Source organism: Amphiprion ocellaris, chromosome 6 (genome assembly GCF_022539595.1).
Source record: "Amphiprion ocellaris isolate individual 3 ecotype Okinawa chromosome 6, ASM2253959v1, whole genome shotgun sequence".
NCBI lineage: Eukaryota > Metazoa > Chordata > Actinopteri > Pomacentridae > Amphiprion > Amphiprion ocellaris.
Window position 1 is genome coordinate 28,806,684 of NC_072771.1, and position 16,430 is coordinate 28,823,113.

Genomic DNA, 16,430 nt, shown 5'->3' on the forward strand with positions numbered 1-16,430 from the left:
CTGACATTTAAAAGAGACATTTAAAGTTTAAGGCTGCAGTATTTTGGATTCAGATTTTCAACAAGAAATCTCTTGATAAGACACAAACCGACAATGGAATTATTCTAATGACAAGCATTGCCTGTGAAGTTACAAGTCAGTCCACAGCTGTGGACCATAATCCACATTTCTGACCCACAGTTTAAAAAATGAGACTCTATTCAAAGCTGCTCTTCCAAAAAAAATATAATGACGAGAATCTTTCGTCCATGCACATCTTGAGTCACAGAATCCTCTGAGCAACATTTCATCAAAGCATAAAAAATTGTGTTTTACTGTTTTTAAATATCATGTCTACTTTCTCATCAGTATTGAATGAATCATTATGCTAGCAGTGACACTTGCCTTTTTGCACCCTGTGTGTTCATCAGATTCAGACATTTAACAAATGTCACTTTCTTGGAAATCCAACTAACTTGCTCCACTATCATGCTGACAGCAAGGTTGAGCATGAAAACAGAACAGGGAAAATTCATTCCCACAATCAAAGTGTTTCTGCTTCTTAATATGGAACTGTGTGAAATAGCTTTCTGTTTAAAGTGGCACATGGGAGAACGGTGGTGGGAGTGTTGAATATTACATAATCTGAATTAAAAACCACACACACACACACACACACACACACACACACACACACACACACACCACATCTGAATGTACACACACCCTGTATAATTTGGTACACAGATAATTAATTCATAACATTTAAATTATACAGACACACAGGAAGCAGGCAGTGGCTCTAAAATAGCAAGAAGCTATATGAGCCATGAGATACTGTACACCTCGGTGTGCCATCAGTTATAAAAGCAAACGGAGAGAAAAAAGAAAACAAGGAGGGGAGATGATAAATGTACAAGAATTGAGGAATAATAGATGAAAGACTAAAGGAAAATGGGGGATTAAAAATGGAGAAAGCAAGAGAGAATAGAAGAATATGAAAGGAAACTGCAAGAAACTGTCTGTCATCAAAACTGACATAAAACACACCTGGAGGCAGAAGCAAAGGGTGAAATAAAAGGATAGACAGAGGAAAGAGCAGAGCGAAAAAATTCAAATACACGAATTTATGTGTGAATATATGTACATTTCTGAATTACATCATGAGCCCAGATTCCAGATGCCAAAAGGGAGACGTCTCTGGGAAGAGATCGGGAGGAGAGGAAGTGGGACACAAGACATACAGAGAAAAGAGGCAGAGAGGGGCAGGGGAAAAAATGGAGAGTGAAGAGAAAGAGAGATGAGTGGTAAAAAAACAGAGGAGGAGATGAAAATGCCAGGCGGTGGGGGAAGGGAAGCGTGTGGAAGTGGGTGGGGTGGGGGGGGACTAAATTGGTTAAAGGGGAGAAAAAAAAGAGCAAGGAGGCGGCGAGAGGTGCAGGAGGAAAGAGAGGGAATGCAGTACAGATATGAGTCGAAGGGAAGGGATGAGGCGTGGGCGAATGCAACAGAGGCTGATAGACAGCCATGAATAGAGGACTAATTAATAGTCAAAAACTGCAGGCAGGCAGGTGTGGAGAGAAATCCACAGCAGGGGAGAATAAATGTAGTGATGGATGGCTTCCTAACAAGACAGGCAGTTTTGGGGTTATCTCCACACATATTGCATCGCTGTGTATCACACAGAGGTAGAAACAGAGGCAGTGTGGGAAGGAGGGTGGGGGGCAGAGAGAGATTGGGGGGAGTAAGAACGGGTAACAGGGGTAGCCGCCGGAATAGAGATTAAGCTGGACAGTGAGGAGCAAGACAGAAACTCATTATTTAAAGGTGAAAAGAGGGTTTCCTAGGAGATTTGACACGTGTAACCTACAAGGGAGATTTGCTCACACACGCTCCTGCCATTTCTGCCAGAGCAAAGCATTCGAGTCAAACCGCAAACAAAGTTTAATTACTCAAAAGGCTTATCACACCGCCACCTCCCTCACACACAGTGTTCAACAAACACCAGTTCCGACCTTGAAAGTTTGCCACGGGTGCGGTTTAGACCAAACAAATATTTACTTTATTAGCCTGCACAACTCCTCATCTGCAGCCAGCGACACATAGAGCATCTGCCCACATAAAGTCTCACCATGTGTGTGCGACAGTGAAGCGCCTCTGTTTGTGGATGTTGTTGTTGAGCAACATGCGGCGTAGCAGTCGTGGCGAGTTGCGGGGGGAGAGGCGGGGGGAGATGGAGGAGGGCGAGCGGCGGTGTCCTCGTGGCCTCTCCGGTTGCAGCAGGTTCTCCCGCAGGATCTTCACCAGGTCTTCATTTAAGCCAGAGTGTTTTGGCATGGGTGGCACTGCCAGGGTGTCCTGGTGGGTCACCCCCATGCCTGCCTGCTGGGCCATGCCTGCCCCGGCTTCAGCACCACAACCACCACCACCGGCCAGTTAAATGAACGGTAAAGGCAGCAGAGATGTATCAGAGATGAAACAACGCACGCAGTAAATGTTTGTTTCTTTTTTGTCAGAGTCCGAGTTCAGGAATCTGTAAAAAAAGACACATCAAAAAAAAAAACTAAAAAAAAAATCCCCTGGGAGGTGAACTGTAAAAAAAAAAAGAAAAAAAAGAAAAAAGGGAAGAAAGATAATTTCTCACTCTGGCAGCTCCTTCTGTGCAAAAGCAGGAGAAATAAAACCATAAAAATCCTTTCCTCCTTTTCCGTCTTTAAAGGAGCCAGCAGAGAAACAGAAGCACTGAAGGCTGTTGCCTTTGTCTGCTCTGCAACACTGGATGTCTGCTGTGAAAGTGCAAGAGAGAGGATGAGGACGGGGTGAAAAAAGGAGGGAGGCAGGGTGGGATGCAAACAAAATGAGTAAAAACAGGGAATTCCATTCCAGCCCTTTCTCCCCCAGGCCTGCAGGCACACAACACTGTCCAGTAAAATCAAGCCCAGCAAGAGTTTAACTGAACTAATTCAGTCCATTCGAGCCCAGTTCTGTCTGGCATAAGCCAACCGGGAACCTGCGTTGGTTCACCAGTAAAAAGCTCTGGGCCAGTGTGACTCAGTCCAGTAAGGCTTGGTTGAGATCTGTTCCATCCAGTCGAAGCAATTTATCCTTCCTTCCTCTCTCTACATAGAGAGACTGACTGCTGACTGCAGCCAGTTTATAAGCTACTGATCCTTCAGAGCTGAGCAGAGCGTGAGCATGTGTGAGTGTTTGAGAGGGAGGGAGAGAGAGGGAGAGAGAGAGAAAGAGAGGAAGTGTGTGTGCGTGTGTGTGTGTGTGTACACAATAGAGCAGGAAAAACAGGGATGTATGAAAGGAGAGACAGTAATCTTGTGTAACACTGAAAAATGTTGTGTGCCTTGAAGTCGAGGCACATGCATCTGTAAGGGTGCATGTCTTGATGCAGCAGGCAGCACTAAACGCACCCTTTAGCGAGCAACCTTCGATCTACACTCTGCTTGAGGGAACATCCCCAGCGACAGCAAACAATGCAATTTGTATACCTGTATCTGCACGTGTGCACAAATCTGCAGTTCTATTTGGCTCACATTTGCACATGCGCAAGTAAACTAGGAAACAGCTGCAACCAACCAACGTCATCTTACCTCCATCTTCTGCCACACCCTTTGACTGTATTAGTTTTTCAAATGAGGGCGGACATACTGGTAAATATGTCAGCATTGTTGGCTGAATCTAATATGCTCCCACCAAGCATTTATCTTCCTCCACCTGGCAATCAGCATCTTATCTTGAATAAAGAGCAAACCTGTTTCTAACCACCTTTTCTACTTTCACTAGACTCCCTTAAAACATACCTCAATGTCTCAGCCTGATCCAGCCCCTACAAGTTCCACACATCATACATATCACCTAATTCTTCACCAGCTATAGTGGTAGCTTAAACCAAGCCCAGCAGCAACCCTAAAACAACACAGGTGTCATGTTTTTCTGCATTTCTTATGAAGGCAACCCGATACAAAACAAAAATATATAACTAAATGGAATATTTGTTTTGCTTTAGCTGTTCTATCGCATATACTTTGAACTTTAAGTAAGTGGCACTTACTGAGCCTTATCTTAATATGTGGTAAGCATTCCAGATATGCAGTAACAAAGAAATGAAAATACAGATCAGATAATCATAGGAACTCTTACTGGCTACAGTTATCATTCCTGAGATTCAGAGAAACAACAGTAATGTGCTTCTGCTCTACACAGCAGTGGCACAGTGGTGGTCTGACTTCAACACTAGCAACAGCATTGATGTTCACATGCTCACAATGAAGATTTTGCCATGTAGTGCAGTGATTAAGTTGATTTTCACCTTTGTAGTGCAGAATGCTAAAATATTATTGCCACAAAAATGCAAGCAATGTCTTTGGTTGTTCAGGCACTTTGCTTAACTTCAACCTGCCGGTGGTGACACAAACTGAGAAGTCAAGGGACGACCAAAGTCATCAGAATACATCAACCAGAAATCATAAATGTCTGTTCAAAATTTGAACTTCTGTTATAGATGTTGAGATTTCACTATATATTGATGAGCAGTTTGGCAAAGTCAAGAAGATTCTCCCTCTGGGGATTTGCCATGTAATTTGTCCTGCAATCCTGAAATTATTTGTTGTCATATCCAAACTATAGCTTTTTGTTCTGAAAATCACTGTATTTTATGATTAAATGTTGGTATTCATAACCAAAGCCTAGAGATAACACATACCAAGATTTGTAGCTCATGCCTATGTGCATGTATAAAAGCTAAGCTGTTTCTCACCTTTCTCAGTCACTTGCTCAGACTGTGTTCTGTGCATGTTAGTTCCTTGCACAAGTAAAACTTTGCTTTGACTTGAGAGATGACTCTGAGTGTTAGTTTGGAGAAGTATATGTACATACATGTACAGTTTTCAACAGAAAGTGCAATCATAATAATTTCTTCCTTTATTATACTAAAAACTGTAGATACATGTCAAAATATTCAGTCACATCAATATGAGCATACCACATAAACAACAGTCAATGTAGCAGTCACTAACCACCTCAGTAGCTCCCCCCTTTTGTATTTCAGTAAAATCATGTGACCATGCGGCATAACTCTGAAATCACCTAGTAACACTCTAGCAACCACTTAGAATGTCCTAAAACCAATCAGCAAGCAGAGACCACCTGGAATGGCTCTTCACAACATTACAACCTCCTAACAACCACATAAGCAACACACCGCCACCTAATACCTGTTTAATATTTTAGCAATACCATGGCAGCACCTTTTCAAATACATGGTAGCAAATGACCCAAAATATCACATTGGCACCTTCCTAATGACAGCAGAATTCCAGAAATCAAATGTTTTTCCAACTGTCACAGTGTCAATTTGAGCAAAAAGTATGATAGCAAACACTTATTTACTGCTTTATTGCAGGCTGTACTGGATGTAACCTACAAATCTTAAATGCATTTAGTTTCAGCGGGCACAGAGTCCATTCAAGTCAATGTTTCACAGTCTAAAACATGACATTTACCACAATGAAGCTCAGGGAAAGTTGACAGAATGTAAAAAACATTAAGGTAACTGTGATATTATTATAGATTCAAAAGGCAAAATCTTTGACCTTGCGTAGGTGGAAAAGACCAATACTACATTATGGTCAAACCTTGATGTAACTCTTCTGACTGATGATGCAATGCTAAAGTTCTCACCCAAGACAGAAGAAACTACAAAAGAGTAGTATTCTCAACAGTAGTGCCTCTGATGGGCTGTGGATTTCAATAAATGTCATCAGCAAAGCATCTTTGTGTACATTACTTCAATGTATTTATTTGAGAACAGGCAATTAAAATAATTTTAAATTTACCCTGGATGTTCTTTTAATTTTTTAAATTTATTTTTTTGAAATCAGCAGCCCCTTCTCTTAATGATTGTGGCATCCAAAAGAAGAAATACAGCATATATCAGATGTGAATACATCCTTGGGCAATGTCACTTAAATGTCAAATGATTCCAAATTCTATCACCTCTCAATAACTGCACCACTTGTAAGTACAACAGCAGAGTATTTGCTATTGTGTAAAACTAAAAACTTAAATTTCAGATTTATAAGTTTACGGAAAATACAGGTCTCATAGTGGAAACTCAACACAACAAAAGTCAGTGCATCTTTCACTACTGAGACTCAAATCTTTTATTTTTTTCTCAATACCTCACATGTCCAGCTTTAATTTTAATGACAGACTCAATTCTCCTTGGCACTGAGGATACCAAATGTCTGCCATTCTTCAAAGACTAGTTTTTTTTTTTGCTGCTTTTAGCTGGAGGGGTTATGTTTCTACCAAAGATGTTCTGTTGGATTTGAGTCAGATGACACTTGAACAAGTCATAGTTTTCTTTTTTTTTTTCTTCTTTCAAAAATTTATGTGACGTTAGTAGTGATTTTAAGATGATTATCATGCTGGAATATTCCTGCTCTGCCAAGCTTCTGAAGACTGGGAGTATTCTTGTAAGGCATCCATAGTACCATAAATGTCATTTCCCCCAACACCGATTGCACTCATTTCGATCAATATCATCACACTGCCACCTCCGTGCTTCACTGTCATGACTATGCGTTCACTAGCCAGATTTCAGTCCTGGCGAGGTTAACACCAAATGTACTGGACCCCATCTGCACAGAGCAAATTAATTTTGGTCTCATCCGATCAAGGAATTTTCTTTCAATATTCATCAGGTTGCTTTTCATGTTCTTGACAAAGAAAATGAAGCGAAGTTTAATTTTGCCGTTCTGTGCCAAAGAGCAAGGAAGGTTATTTTTTCATTGACGCTGTCGATAGAGCTGCAATGCCGTTAACATTGTCTGAGCTGTCAGAAATTCACGAACTGTCAAAAACTCCACTTCAAAACTTCCACCGACACCCACTGTGACAAGTCTGAGGCACTTGGCCATCTGGTTTTTAGAAGTAGATTGTGAAAGTAGTGTACCGTTTTAGGAGTGTAGCCACTGTAGCTCTAATTACTGGTACTACAGCTCACTCTATAAGCCACTGATTACTATTGCCATTGTGTCTGGACAGGTTTTTTGCTGTTCATCAATCTTCCTGTGTCTTTTCTCATTTTTGTAATGTCAAACAATCAGATTTCCATGTGAAGCCATGATGCGGACATGTAAACAGATGAAGTCTGAAAGTCAGAAGATCATTTTCTAACTGTGTTTATACGATTAGACTAATTGAAAACCACAACTGTATCTAATTTTGTTTTAGTGATTTTTGGCTTTGTAACTTGTGCCTTGAGTGTGTTCACTTTTGTGGAATTGAGTTTCTACTTTGGGGCCTGTGTTCTAATACAGTCTTTCAAAAGTATTTGTTTTTGATTGTTGATTAGAGGATATAGTCTACTTGTCAGCTTGAAAATAATACAAATATTGAGAGGTGGCGCAATTTGAAATTATTTCACATTTGACTAATTTTGCAGATTTAATTTTCCAGTTCACATCCCAGTTCTCAGCTTTTTGATCTTTTCCCTCTGGATGGCATTACAGATGCATTAAAGCGAGGACAAACAGACTTAAAAACAGCTTCTTTCCGAGAGCCATCACCACCCTGAACTCTCACGTCTCATGTCTGACACCCAGCCAACAATATAATGTAAAATGTGCAATATACACCACTGTCTCATTCACTCTGTTATTCATATTCACTCTTATTTATACTGTACATTTGTAAATAGACTGTTTGCACTATTTTTAAGATTTCTTTTGCACCGAATAGGAAAAGCTCTCCAATCTCGTTATACATTGTATCATGACAATAAAGCACATTCTATTCTATTCAGATGTATACTCAATTCCGTAGTGTCGTATACGCTACAAGTGGTACAATCTATAACATACTGCAACATAAAATAGATTTTAAAAAAAGATACACAGTTGAATTAAATACAGTTAAATGCAGCATACACAGCATAATACTCATACATGATTTAAGTGTCTTGTACAAAGCATAATATACTTAAATCAAGTAAGTTGCCACAATAACAGATCATACTGTCAGGTGAGGGCTATTTACTAAAGTAACAATTAATGAAACCTAAAACTGTATCTGGTTAACACTTAATTGCTAAAAATGCAACATTTTTGAAGCTGTGGTCATTGACACTTGTGGCCTGTCAACATCATCGCAGTCTAACCCCCACTGAAGGACGAGCTGTGGCAGACACTTCCAGCCATGATGACAGTGGAGAGCTGTTGGCCTTCATTTGACAGCTCGCAATTTATCATCACCTTACAACAGTCAAAGGAAATGAATGTCATTCTTTGAGGAAATGTTTTATTTATTTTTCTCTCACGTGATGAACTCGCATCATTGCTGCCATTCTTTCCCATTCCCTGTCCAAACATCTTTATTCTTTCCTCTCTTCTGCTGTCTGTCTGGTAGTCCGACCCTTTTTCTCCAATGCTTTGTAAAGGCTTTTTATTAAAAGAAAAAAAACACTTCTTGTTGCTGTGTATGATGTCTATGTGCATTTCCCCTGGTTACCAGGGGCAACATGGATGGAGAGGGACAAGTGGATTTGTCAAGAACTAAAGGCTGAAGGAACAAAAGCAAGAAAGGGGAAGTCAATCTGCTGGACAAATGTGAAGTACATTCAGGCACTCAAATACATCTGCAACATACAAATACTATAGCAGAAACAGGCACACCGGCACACAATACTGTCGGGTACTGAGAACACAAATGAGAGCAAGGTGTTACTTCAGCACACAGGTGACTACTTCTGTTAACACAAAAAAGGCAAGAGAAAGTACAGTCACTGTGTTTTCGTTGGAGACTACATGTCTATCACTGGAATCAAAACTCATGCCAATGGAAATGTGTGAAGATCTAACAGTGAAATGTAATCCAATAGTCCATCCAGCATCTAACACAGTCTCAACAAAAACATAGCATTAGGTGCAACATATGTAGCATCTTGTTTCAGCAATGATATAGTCTGAAGCTTTGTACATTTTATATTATTCAAGACAAAGGGTGTATGACTGATACCAAACCATTTGGGGAAAATATGAAATTGTGATTTTTTTTCCCAGATACTGTGATTTCACTTGCAATGTGATTTTTATATAAACATGACTGTCACATGAGGATGACAGGAATTTGTCGAACCACTGATGTGACAGTTTAAACCCCGAGTCAGACGTGCTGCAAAATGCAAAAGCTGTAGCTAATAAATAAGGAGACTGGCCTTCGATGAGTTGAACAACAGCATGTACACGGCCCCCGTAATAAACATTGATCATTGGGCAAGAATTAACAACCCCTGAATGCTTCGATCTGCTCAAGTTAACAAAATTGAATCACAGCATTGGTCTCATTATTTACTAGACCCACCTTGTACACCCTGAATAACAGCCTGATTCCATCATATCAAAATACTATTTTGATTGACAATAAATTGTTCATCCCTAGCAGATACTCCATCTTCTAACATCACTATACACAGAAGGAAACTGAATATTAGAGAATGTTGTATGCAGTTTTGTTTTAATTCATCTTCATATAAATTTCAGCGTAGTCAGTTTTGCCTAAATGCTTTCCTTTCCCTTCCTTGTACAACAAAACCCTGAGTGAAAAACGAGCAGCACGCTGTCCGCTCAAATACACTGATCCATCGATTCTGTGTGTGAATGTGAGGTCACTGCCCACAAGTGCCTTGCAGAATTTTGTTTCATCTTGACAGGTTGGATGCCTTTCTTTTGGCAGCACACGGCATGCCGTCAGCTCTCGCAGCACAGTCTGCAGTCTAGCTCGGTACAGGCAAAGGGTTTTCTGCCTGACACTTTCAAATCAGTGCACTTTATTTCATAGTATGTCTAAAGATGACTAAGATTTATGACATATACCTGTTGCTATAGCTACCACTTACATAAATTTGATAGTCTAGCAGGCATGTGATTGGTGAAGAGGCAGAACTGAAATACTATTTAAACAGTATAAGTGTGATAAGCCAAGTGACACATAGGCACAAATGTAAAAAAAAAAAAGAAAAAAAAAAGAGGACCAGAATGATGAAATAATCTTTTCAAACTACAATGTTACTAATTGACACAATACATCCTAAATCTCAATGCAGCTCTGCCTCCCTCCAGTGGACATGTTTCACCAGTAACTGATCTAGGAAACAGGCAGAGGCACTGTGTTTAGAAATAGTGGTTTATCTCTTTTGTTCTGGTTTCATACTGTTATTCTTTTACATTTATGATATTAAGTATAGCTTCTCCCTCCGAGTTACTAATAGCACTGATCAGCATTCATCCCTAAGTTGCCACCATCAGACCACACGAACATCCAGACAGAAAAATTACTAGTGATTTGCTGACCACAAATTTTCAAAAAAAATAAAGAGAAATATAGTGTTAAAATAACAAAACAGAATTTACTCTGATGTGCAGATTTCCATCCATAAAGTTCACAACAGCCAATTATGATGCTTCATACATCAAGGCAAATATTATGGCAAAATCCCTGCACACTTCTTTGCCACATTCCCAACAAAGCGATAGAGAATAGTGATGGATTTTGTCAGTAGGGGGCAACAGATTATCAGCCTGGCTTATTTTCAAAGCCAATATTCAGTACTTTTTCGATATCTGTCAGAAAAAATGGCAACCATGTCGCTGATTGGATATCTGATTGGTTACACATTACCACTAGTAGTCTTTCAGTGTTGGAGTTTTATCTAAATGTTATGCCAAAGACTTTCATTTTTACAGCAAATGTATTAAATGGTATCCATACTGGCGCAGAAAAAACAAACATGAGTTAATCACTAGTTATTAGCAAATCTGAAATCAATTTTACTATTCGTTGGGAGACACAATATTTTCCTCAACACACATCTTCTCAAATATTTCACTACAGCCTCTGAAAACATATTCAATGCATAAAAAACTAAAAGTCACACACAATTTTGGCTATAGCACATCACTGCTTAGAATAAAGGACAAAATACTGTCACAAACAGAAAATCAGAGAGTACTTCGAACAGGCAATCCTGGCACCAACTGCCCAAAATGTTTATGCGTAAAGATGATTTATAAAAACAAATTCATGTGTAGATATCTGCAGATAATTTGGTACAGACTCACAATCCCACTATATATAAATATGGTATAATTACAGTTCTACTGGTTTGTCTGTATCTTTGTCACAAAGTAGAGTATAAAATTTAGTACCTTAAAGGACCACATGTGGCAGCAATCCTCAATATGCTCCTTCATGTTCTAGAAACATACATGAGAAGCTGGTGAACAATCTGATATCACGTGCAGAGTAAAGATTGTGTATTTGACCAATAGATGGCAGCATTTGTTTATAAATGTTTTCTTGTAAACAGAAAGCTAGAAAGATGCCAACCATGTCTGACATAAACCATGAGGAGGTAAGTTAGTATGTTGTGAACTAGGACCAGCAGTGCACTTTAACCCTCTTTTAGTCTTTGATAATATCCACGTTATGTGTTGTTGTCCAGCTTTTCTATAAGATGGCAACTGCTGTAATTTCCTGAAAATCTCAGCATCAGCAGCACGACCGTACAGTGCTGCTGTTTTCTCCTTTCTGGGCTGTGACATTTTTCTTTATAGTTTTAACATTTAAGGAGCTGTAGCTGTAGATGACTCATAGCCTGCAGTGAAAGCAGTCAACCTTGTGAATGCAAAAGGGTACTTTCTGAAGAAATAAAGAAAGGGGGAAACAAACTGTAGATAGTGTGAGTTATCAACGATCCTACTGCATTTTTACAAAGCACAGTTTGATGCAAAAAATGTTATACGACATGACAGCAGTCCTCAAGCAAACTATGGTTCTGCATCTCTCCTCCACTCCAGCGTACATCACAAAAGCCCAATGCTGTCTCACAAGAGAGACGTGAATAGTGAAGGAAGCAAAACAAAATATTCATGGGAGTATATCATGAAAACAAAACCCTAGAAAAAAACACATTTGAATAATAATTCAGAGAAAGAACACACCTCTCTAAAATGAACTGATCTTTCCCTATTTTTATTCATGCATTTGTGGGATATGAATTTGTCTTAAGCCTATAACTGTCTGAGAGTGCAACTGCATTGTGCATCTCTGTCTCTGAGTCCTTGAGTAAAGCACAGATTCTTCAACCTGTCTCTCCTATTTGTTTCAATCTTCATATTTCCACCTGCTATGCCTCCTCTCTGCATCATCCAAGTACATCCTCCTGCTGTCCTGTGCAGCTGGTCTCTCATGCATGGTGAGAATATCTCATGGACAGTTAGTTGGCTCACAAAGCTGTCAGTGTGACCCTGACAGGGACTGTGGTCCAATTCCCTCACTCCCACTGATGCTAAAAGGTCACACCCTCTCTCCTCCTGACCTACAAGTATACACAGTATGCACATACACACTGGCAGATGCACAAAGATGATCTACAACCAACAGGATGGTTTCAGCACAACTGTGTTATTCTGCCCTTCCCACTCTGTAAATAATGGACATGAAACGTTTCAGTTTGAGACGTGTAGATGTGAGATTTTTAATTAGTTTCCTTCTGCCTGCAAGCACCAAATAAGTAATGGGAAGTATGTTTTGAAATGTGAAATCAGGTACTTTGATGTGTTCTAATCAAATGAACGATATTTTAAATATCTGATATCCAACAGTGGCCCCAGAACTTATTAACAGTGTTAGGGTTCCTGACTGCCCCCCTCTTTCCATCTGTTTCTTTCTCTTCCTCTCTGCTCCGTCCCCGTCTCTCTCCTCCCCGATCCGTCTCTGTCCCACTCTTATCTGTCCCTTGCCCTTTCTTCCACTCCTCTGTCTGGGTCCTTCTGTCTCTTCCTCGCTGGCCCTCAGTGCCTCCCTATCCCCGCCTTAGCTTCCTGTTTGGTGAGTCGGCCGTTTCTTGGACCTTAGTTAGACCAGTTCGTATTTGTAATTTTAGTTCCCCCTCTGCTCTTCGGTTAGGGCCTAGATTTTGGTTTTAGTAAGATTCGTAGTTTTTTTGGCTGGGCTTTGGTTTGCTACATTTCCGTCACCAGTTCTGTTTGGTTGAGTTGTCGATTAATAAAGGACATTTGTTAAATCTGACCTGTTGTTGCCTGTACTGAGTGTCTGCACTTTGGGTTCTAAACCTGAGCCGTGACAAATAGAACCTGACATAAGAAAAAAATAATGGAACAAAAACTGACATTGAAAAAAGTATCTATCGTGGTTTCAATTAAATTGAAACTGTCCTTATCGGTACTGCAATTCTTAGGGCATTATGAGTCAAAGTCAATGCACGTCAAGACTGAATAATGACCCAGAAAACTTCAACTTCAGGGAGTAATCGGTTATTACTGGGTTCGCTGCCAAGGAAAGAAGTAATATAGACCCTGGCCAGGATCCATTATATTACTCTGCTGGAACGTTTGATTAAATGTGTGCATGTGAGTGTGCATGACACTGAATGGCAACCTTTGTGGATATGTCTTGTGTTCAGTTGTGCTTATTTTGAAGCATGGCAATAGTTGTTATTTATTTAGCCACACTATGTCATGTACGCAGCCTGACATGATGAGTGGGAAATGGGCAGGGGGGAGGCAGAACTGAGGGACTGAGGAGAGTGAGGGAGGAAAACTAGCAGAACAGCTTGCCAAGCGAGAGACGAGCTCAGAGCAGGCTGTAACTGACGCAGGGTGACAGTAAACGAAAGTGGATGAATACAAATGACCAGAGGCTGAGAAGGGGTGAGGTGGGGGGGGAGAAGGACACAGAGATCAGGGTGGCTCCAGAAATAGCCCATGGTTGTAAATATGGTGGTCCCAAGAAGCATCCTGTGAATATGTATTTACAGGTCAGTTTATATGTTGATGACCAGAAAATATAGCTTTATTATTAGGATCTATTAGGAAGGAGAAGCTGTGTTTGACAAGGTGCTCCAAAGGCTAAAATCATGTTGTATCATTGAGCTAAGTGGGTTTATGCTGGGGGAACACACCAATAATTATCCCCTGTAAGAGATATATGAGGACTGCATGTTTTACATTTCACTGGCTCAAGGCACACAGGCTACACTTCACACATTCATTCTGCACACAGACACAGAAGAAGTATTTAGGTCAACACAAACAAAGAAATTACTATGCTCACAATAAGGAGGGAAGCGTGGACTATAATGTGGCTCTCATACAGGAGGGATAAAATGGTGATGATGCTGGGATTTGCAGACTGGAGTATGGAGCAGCTACTGATGCATGATGAGAGGGGAATTACTCCTCAAAATTGAAAATGAATTATTAATGAGAAAATTAATGCTTATCAAAATAACACCTGGGTGAGAAATGCCCAGCAGAATTTAAAAAATCTAACTTTTTTTAAGTTGTGGACACAACTAGGTCTGCTGTTTCTGAGGAATGGAAAGCACAACAGAAACCTCATTAAGGCTGAAAAATAGGCAATTGCATTATGTGAATCAATGAAATATAGGTTATAAGTAGATGTAGTAGCTTCCAAAACAGGTTGTAAATCCAGACAATAAATGAGTATTCCACTGGTTTATCATTGGACTCCTGTAACACCATCAAACTCATGATGATCACCGTTTTATTCCATGCATTCTCCTTCTTTGACAAAGCCTGACACCAGCATTAGCCAGGGTGTAATTCAACTGCTGACAGTATGATCGGGAATTCAGGTGTAATGTGCAAACGATGGCTGATGAAGCTTTTAGACGCAAGCCTAAGGCTAACCTCAAGCGACATCACAATCCATCAGACTTTGCACAGAGGAAGCTGTGCAAATGAAAGTGTAAATAAGAAAATATCGATGAATGAAGTCAATGTAAACAGAGCCATTATTATTCTTATCAGTAAAATCAGTGCTTTTCCAATTATGACTGCAATATGATATGACAATATACTCACCATCGCGACTTGCAAATATGCACCAGATTTTTCTTGCTGTTGTTGTTTGATTTTACATTATCACCATGTATCCTGCGAAACACTCGGAAGGAGCAAGAACTGGTTTGTATGTGTGAGTGAGATAGAGAGCTAATAACTTGGAAAGCTAAGGGGAGGCATTTGTTATTATAGCAATGCGAAATGATGACAATTTTGAACATAATGTCAACTACCTGTGTCCACTTTACAAGTGAGCTTGCTCTCACTTGACCCTTTGGTGTAAATGAAACAATATGAAGAAGGTCATGCAGAGTCTCCTGTGTCACTAACGGTCCAAATTTCGGATAAAGACAACTCAGACAAGGAATCCACATAATCTTGTGCTGAAAATGGCAGGCCTACTCTTTCTGATAAGAATGGCTCACCTAGTTTACATGGCTCAAATACTGCGGAGAAATGAATGCATCGGGTGCATCCCAACATTTGCAAGAAAGGCCAAGCTTGTAGACACAAACGCAGACTTTAAATTGAAATCCTTCAAAAGCACAACAACAGCATGAAGCATGATCTTTTGTGGGACAGATGAGCTGACATAACTGAAGTGCCTCTAATGTAAATACTACTTCACTCTGTGATGCTGTACTTTGAAATACAACAGCAAACATAATTTTTCTATAAAGTTGCTATTAATAACTGAAGCTTCTATAGTCAAGATGAAAAAAAAATCTAAATGTCTTCCATGATCGGTCTATTTAAGCGGTGCTTCTGAAACTTCGTGCTCCTATAATTTTCAGTAGGGATCACCAGTGCTACTAATGAGTGAAAGTGAGTCTGGCGCCCTGAGAAAACACTTCTGCTAGGAGTCCTAAACAAATGACTAGTGTAAGACAAGGAGGATTACCTTGATGTCTTGATTTAAAAATGTAACTAATTTTTATCCTTTGATCCTAATCCCGATTGAAATCAACTGTAAAAATGTCAAATCTTTCAAAGTTAATTATAGAAACTTGTTCAACCAGGCAAGAAACCAACCAAGAAGTGCCATTTTCAAAGTCTGTTTACACTGTCTGCCGAATTAAAATAAGAATTTTAATAAAACTCTTCTGTCTGAGCTAATGGAGAACACTCTAAACTCTGCTGACATTTTCAAGAGACAAAGGCACAAATGTAATATTATTCTCAAATCACAACAGCAGCAGAGGCATAGATTTGCTATTTTCCTTTTTTTTTTTTTTTCAAAAATGGGTTGTTTCAATGTTGTGCTTTCACAGTAAAAGCAAATTTATTCTGATAATTTGATAAGAGCAAAATAATGGAAAATGAATGCCACCTTGTAAAAAGGAACACCACCAAAGAAAATGAGGCATTTTAACCAATTATCATGTTGCAGGTAGTAATAATTGGAAGGCAAAATGGAGGGAGGAAGGAATTATTTTTTAAAAAGAGGTGCTGGGGGGAGACTTCTTGAAAAATTAATTACTTTTACAGTACCAAGCACTAGTGTAACATGAAATGGCTCACGTTTCTTTAAAATGTAAATATGTTTAATGT

At 39.6% G+C, this 16,430-nt stretch overlaps 1 protein-coding gene across 3 annotated transcripts in view; it reads right to left on the reverse strand.

The window, feature by feature from the left end:
* Positions 1 to 16,430, reverse strand: part of pde4d (phosphodiesterase 4D, cAMP-specific) — a 193,660-nt gene that overhangs the window by 97,252 nt on the left and 79,978 nt on the right. The window contains exon 1 of one of the 3 annotated variants that reach the window (XM_023299081.3): positions 2,111 to 3,088. The exons of the other annotated variants lie outside the window; for them this stretch is intronic. Coding sequence (XP_023154849.2) covers positions 2,111 to 2,373 — 263 coding nt within the window. The 5' untranslated portion in view covers positions 2,374 to 3,088. Of the gene's footprint in view, positions 1 to 2,110; positions 3,089 to 16,430 lie in introns of those variants that run through there. 3 annotated transcript variants of the gene reach the window in all.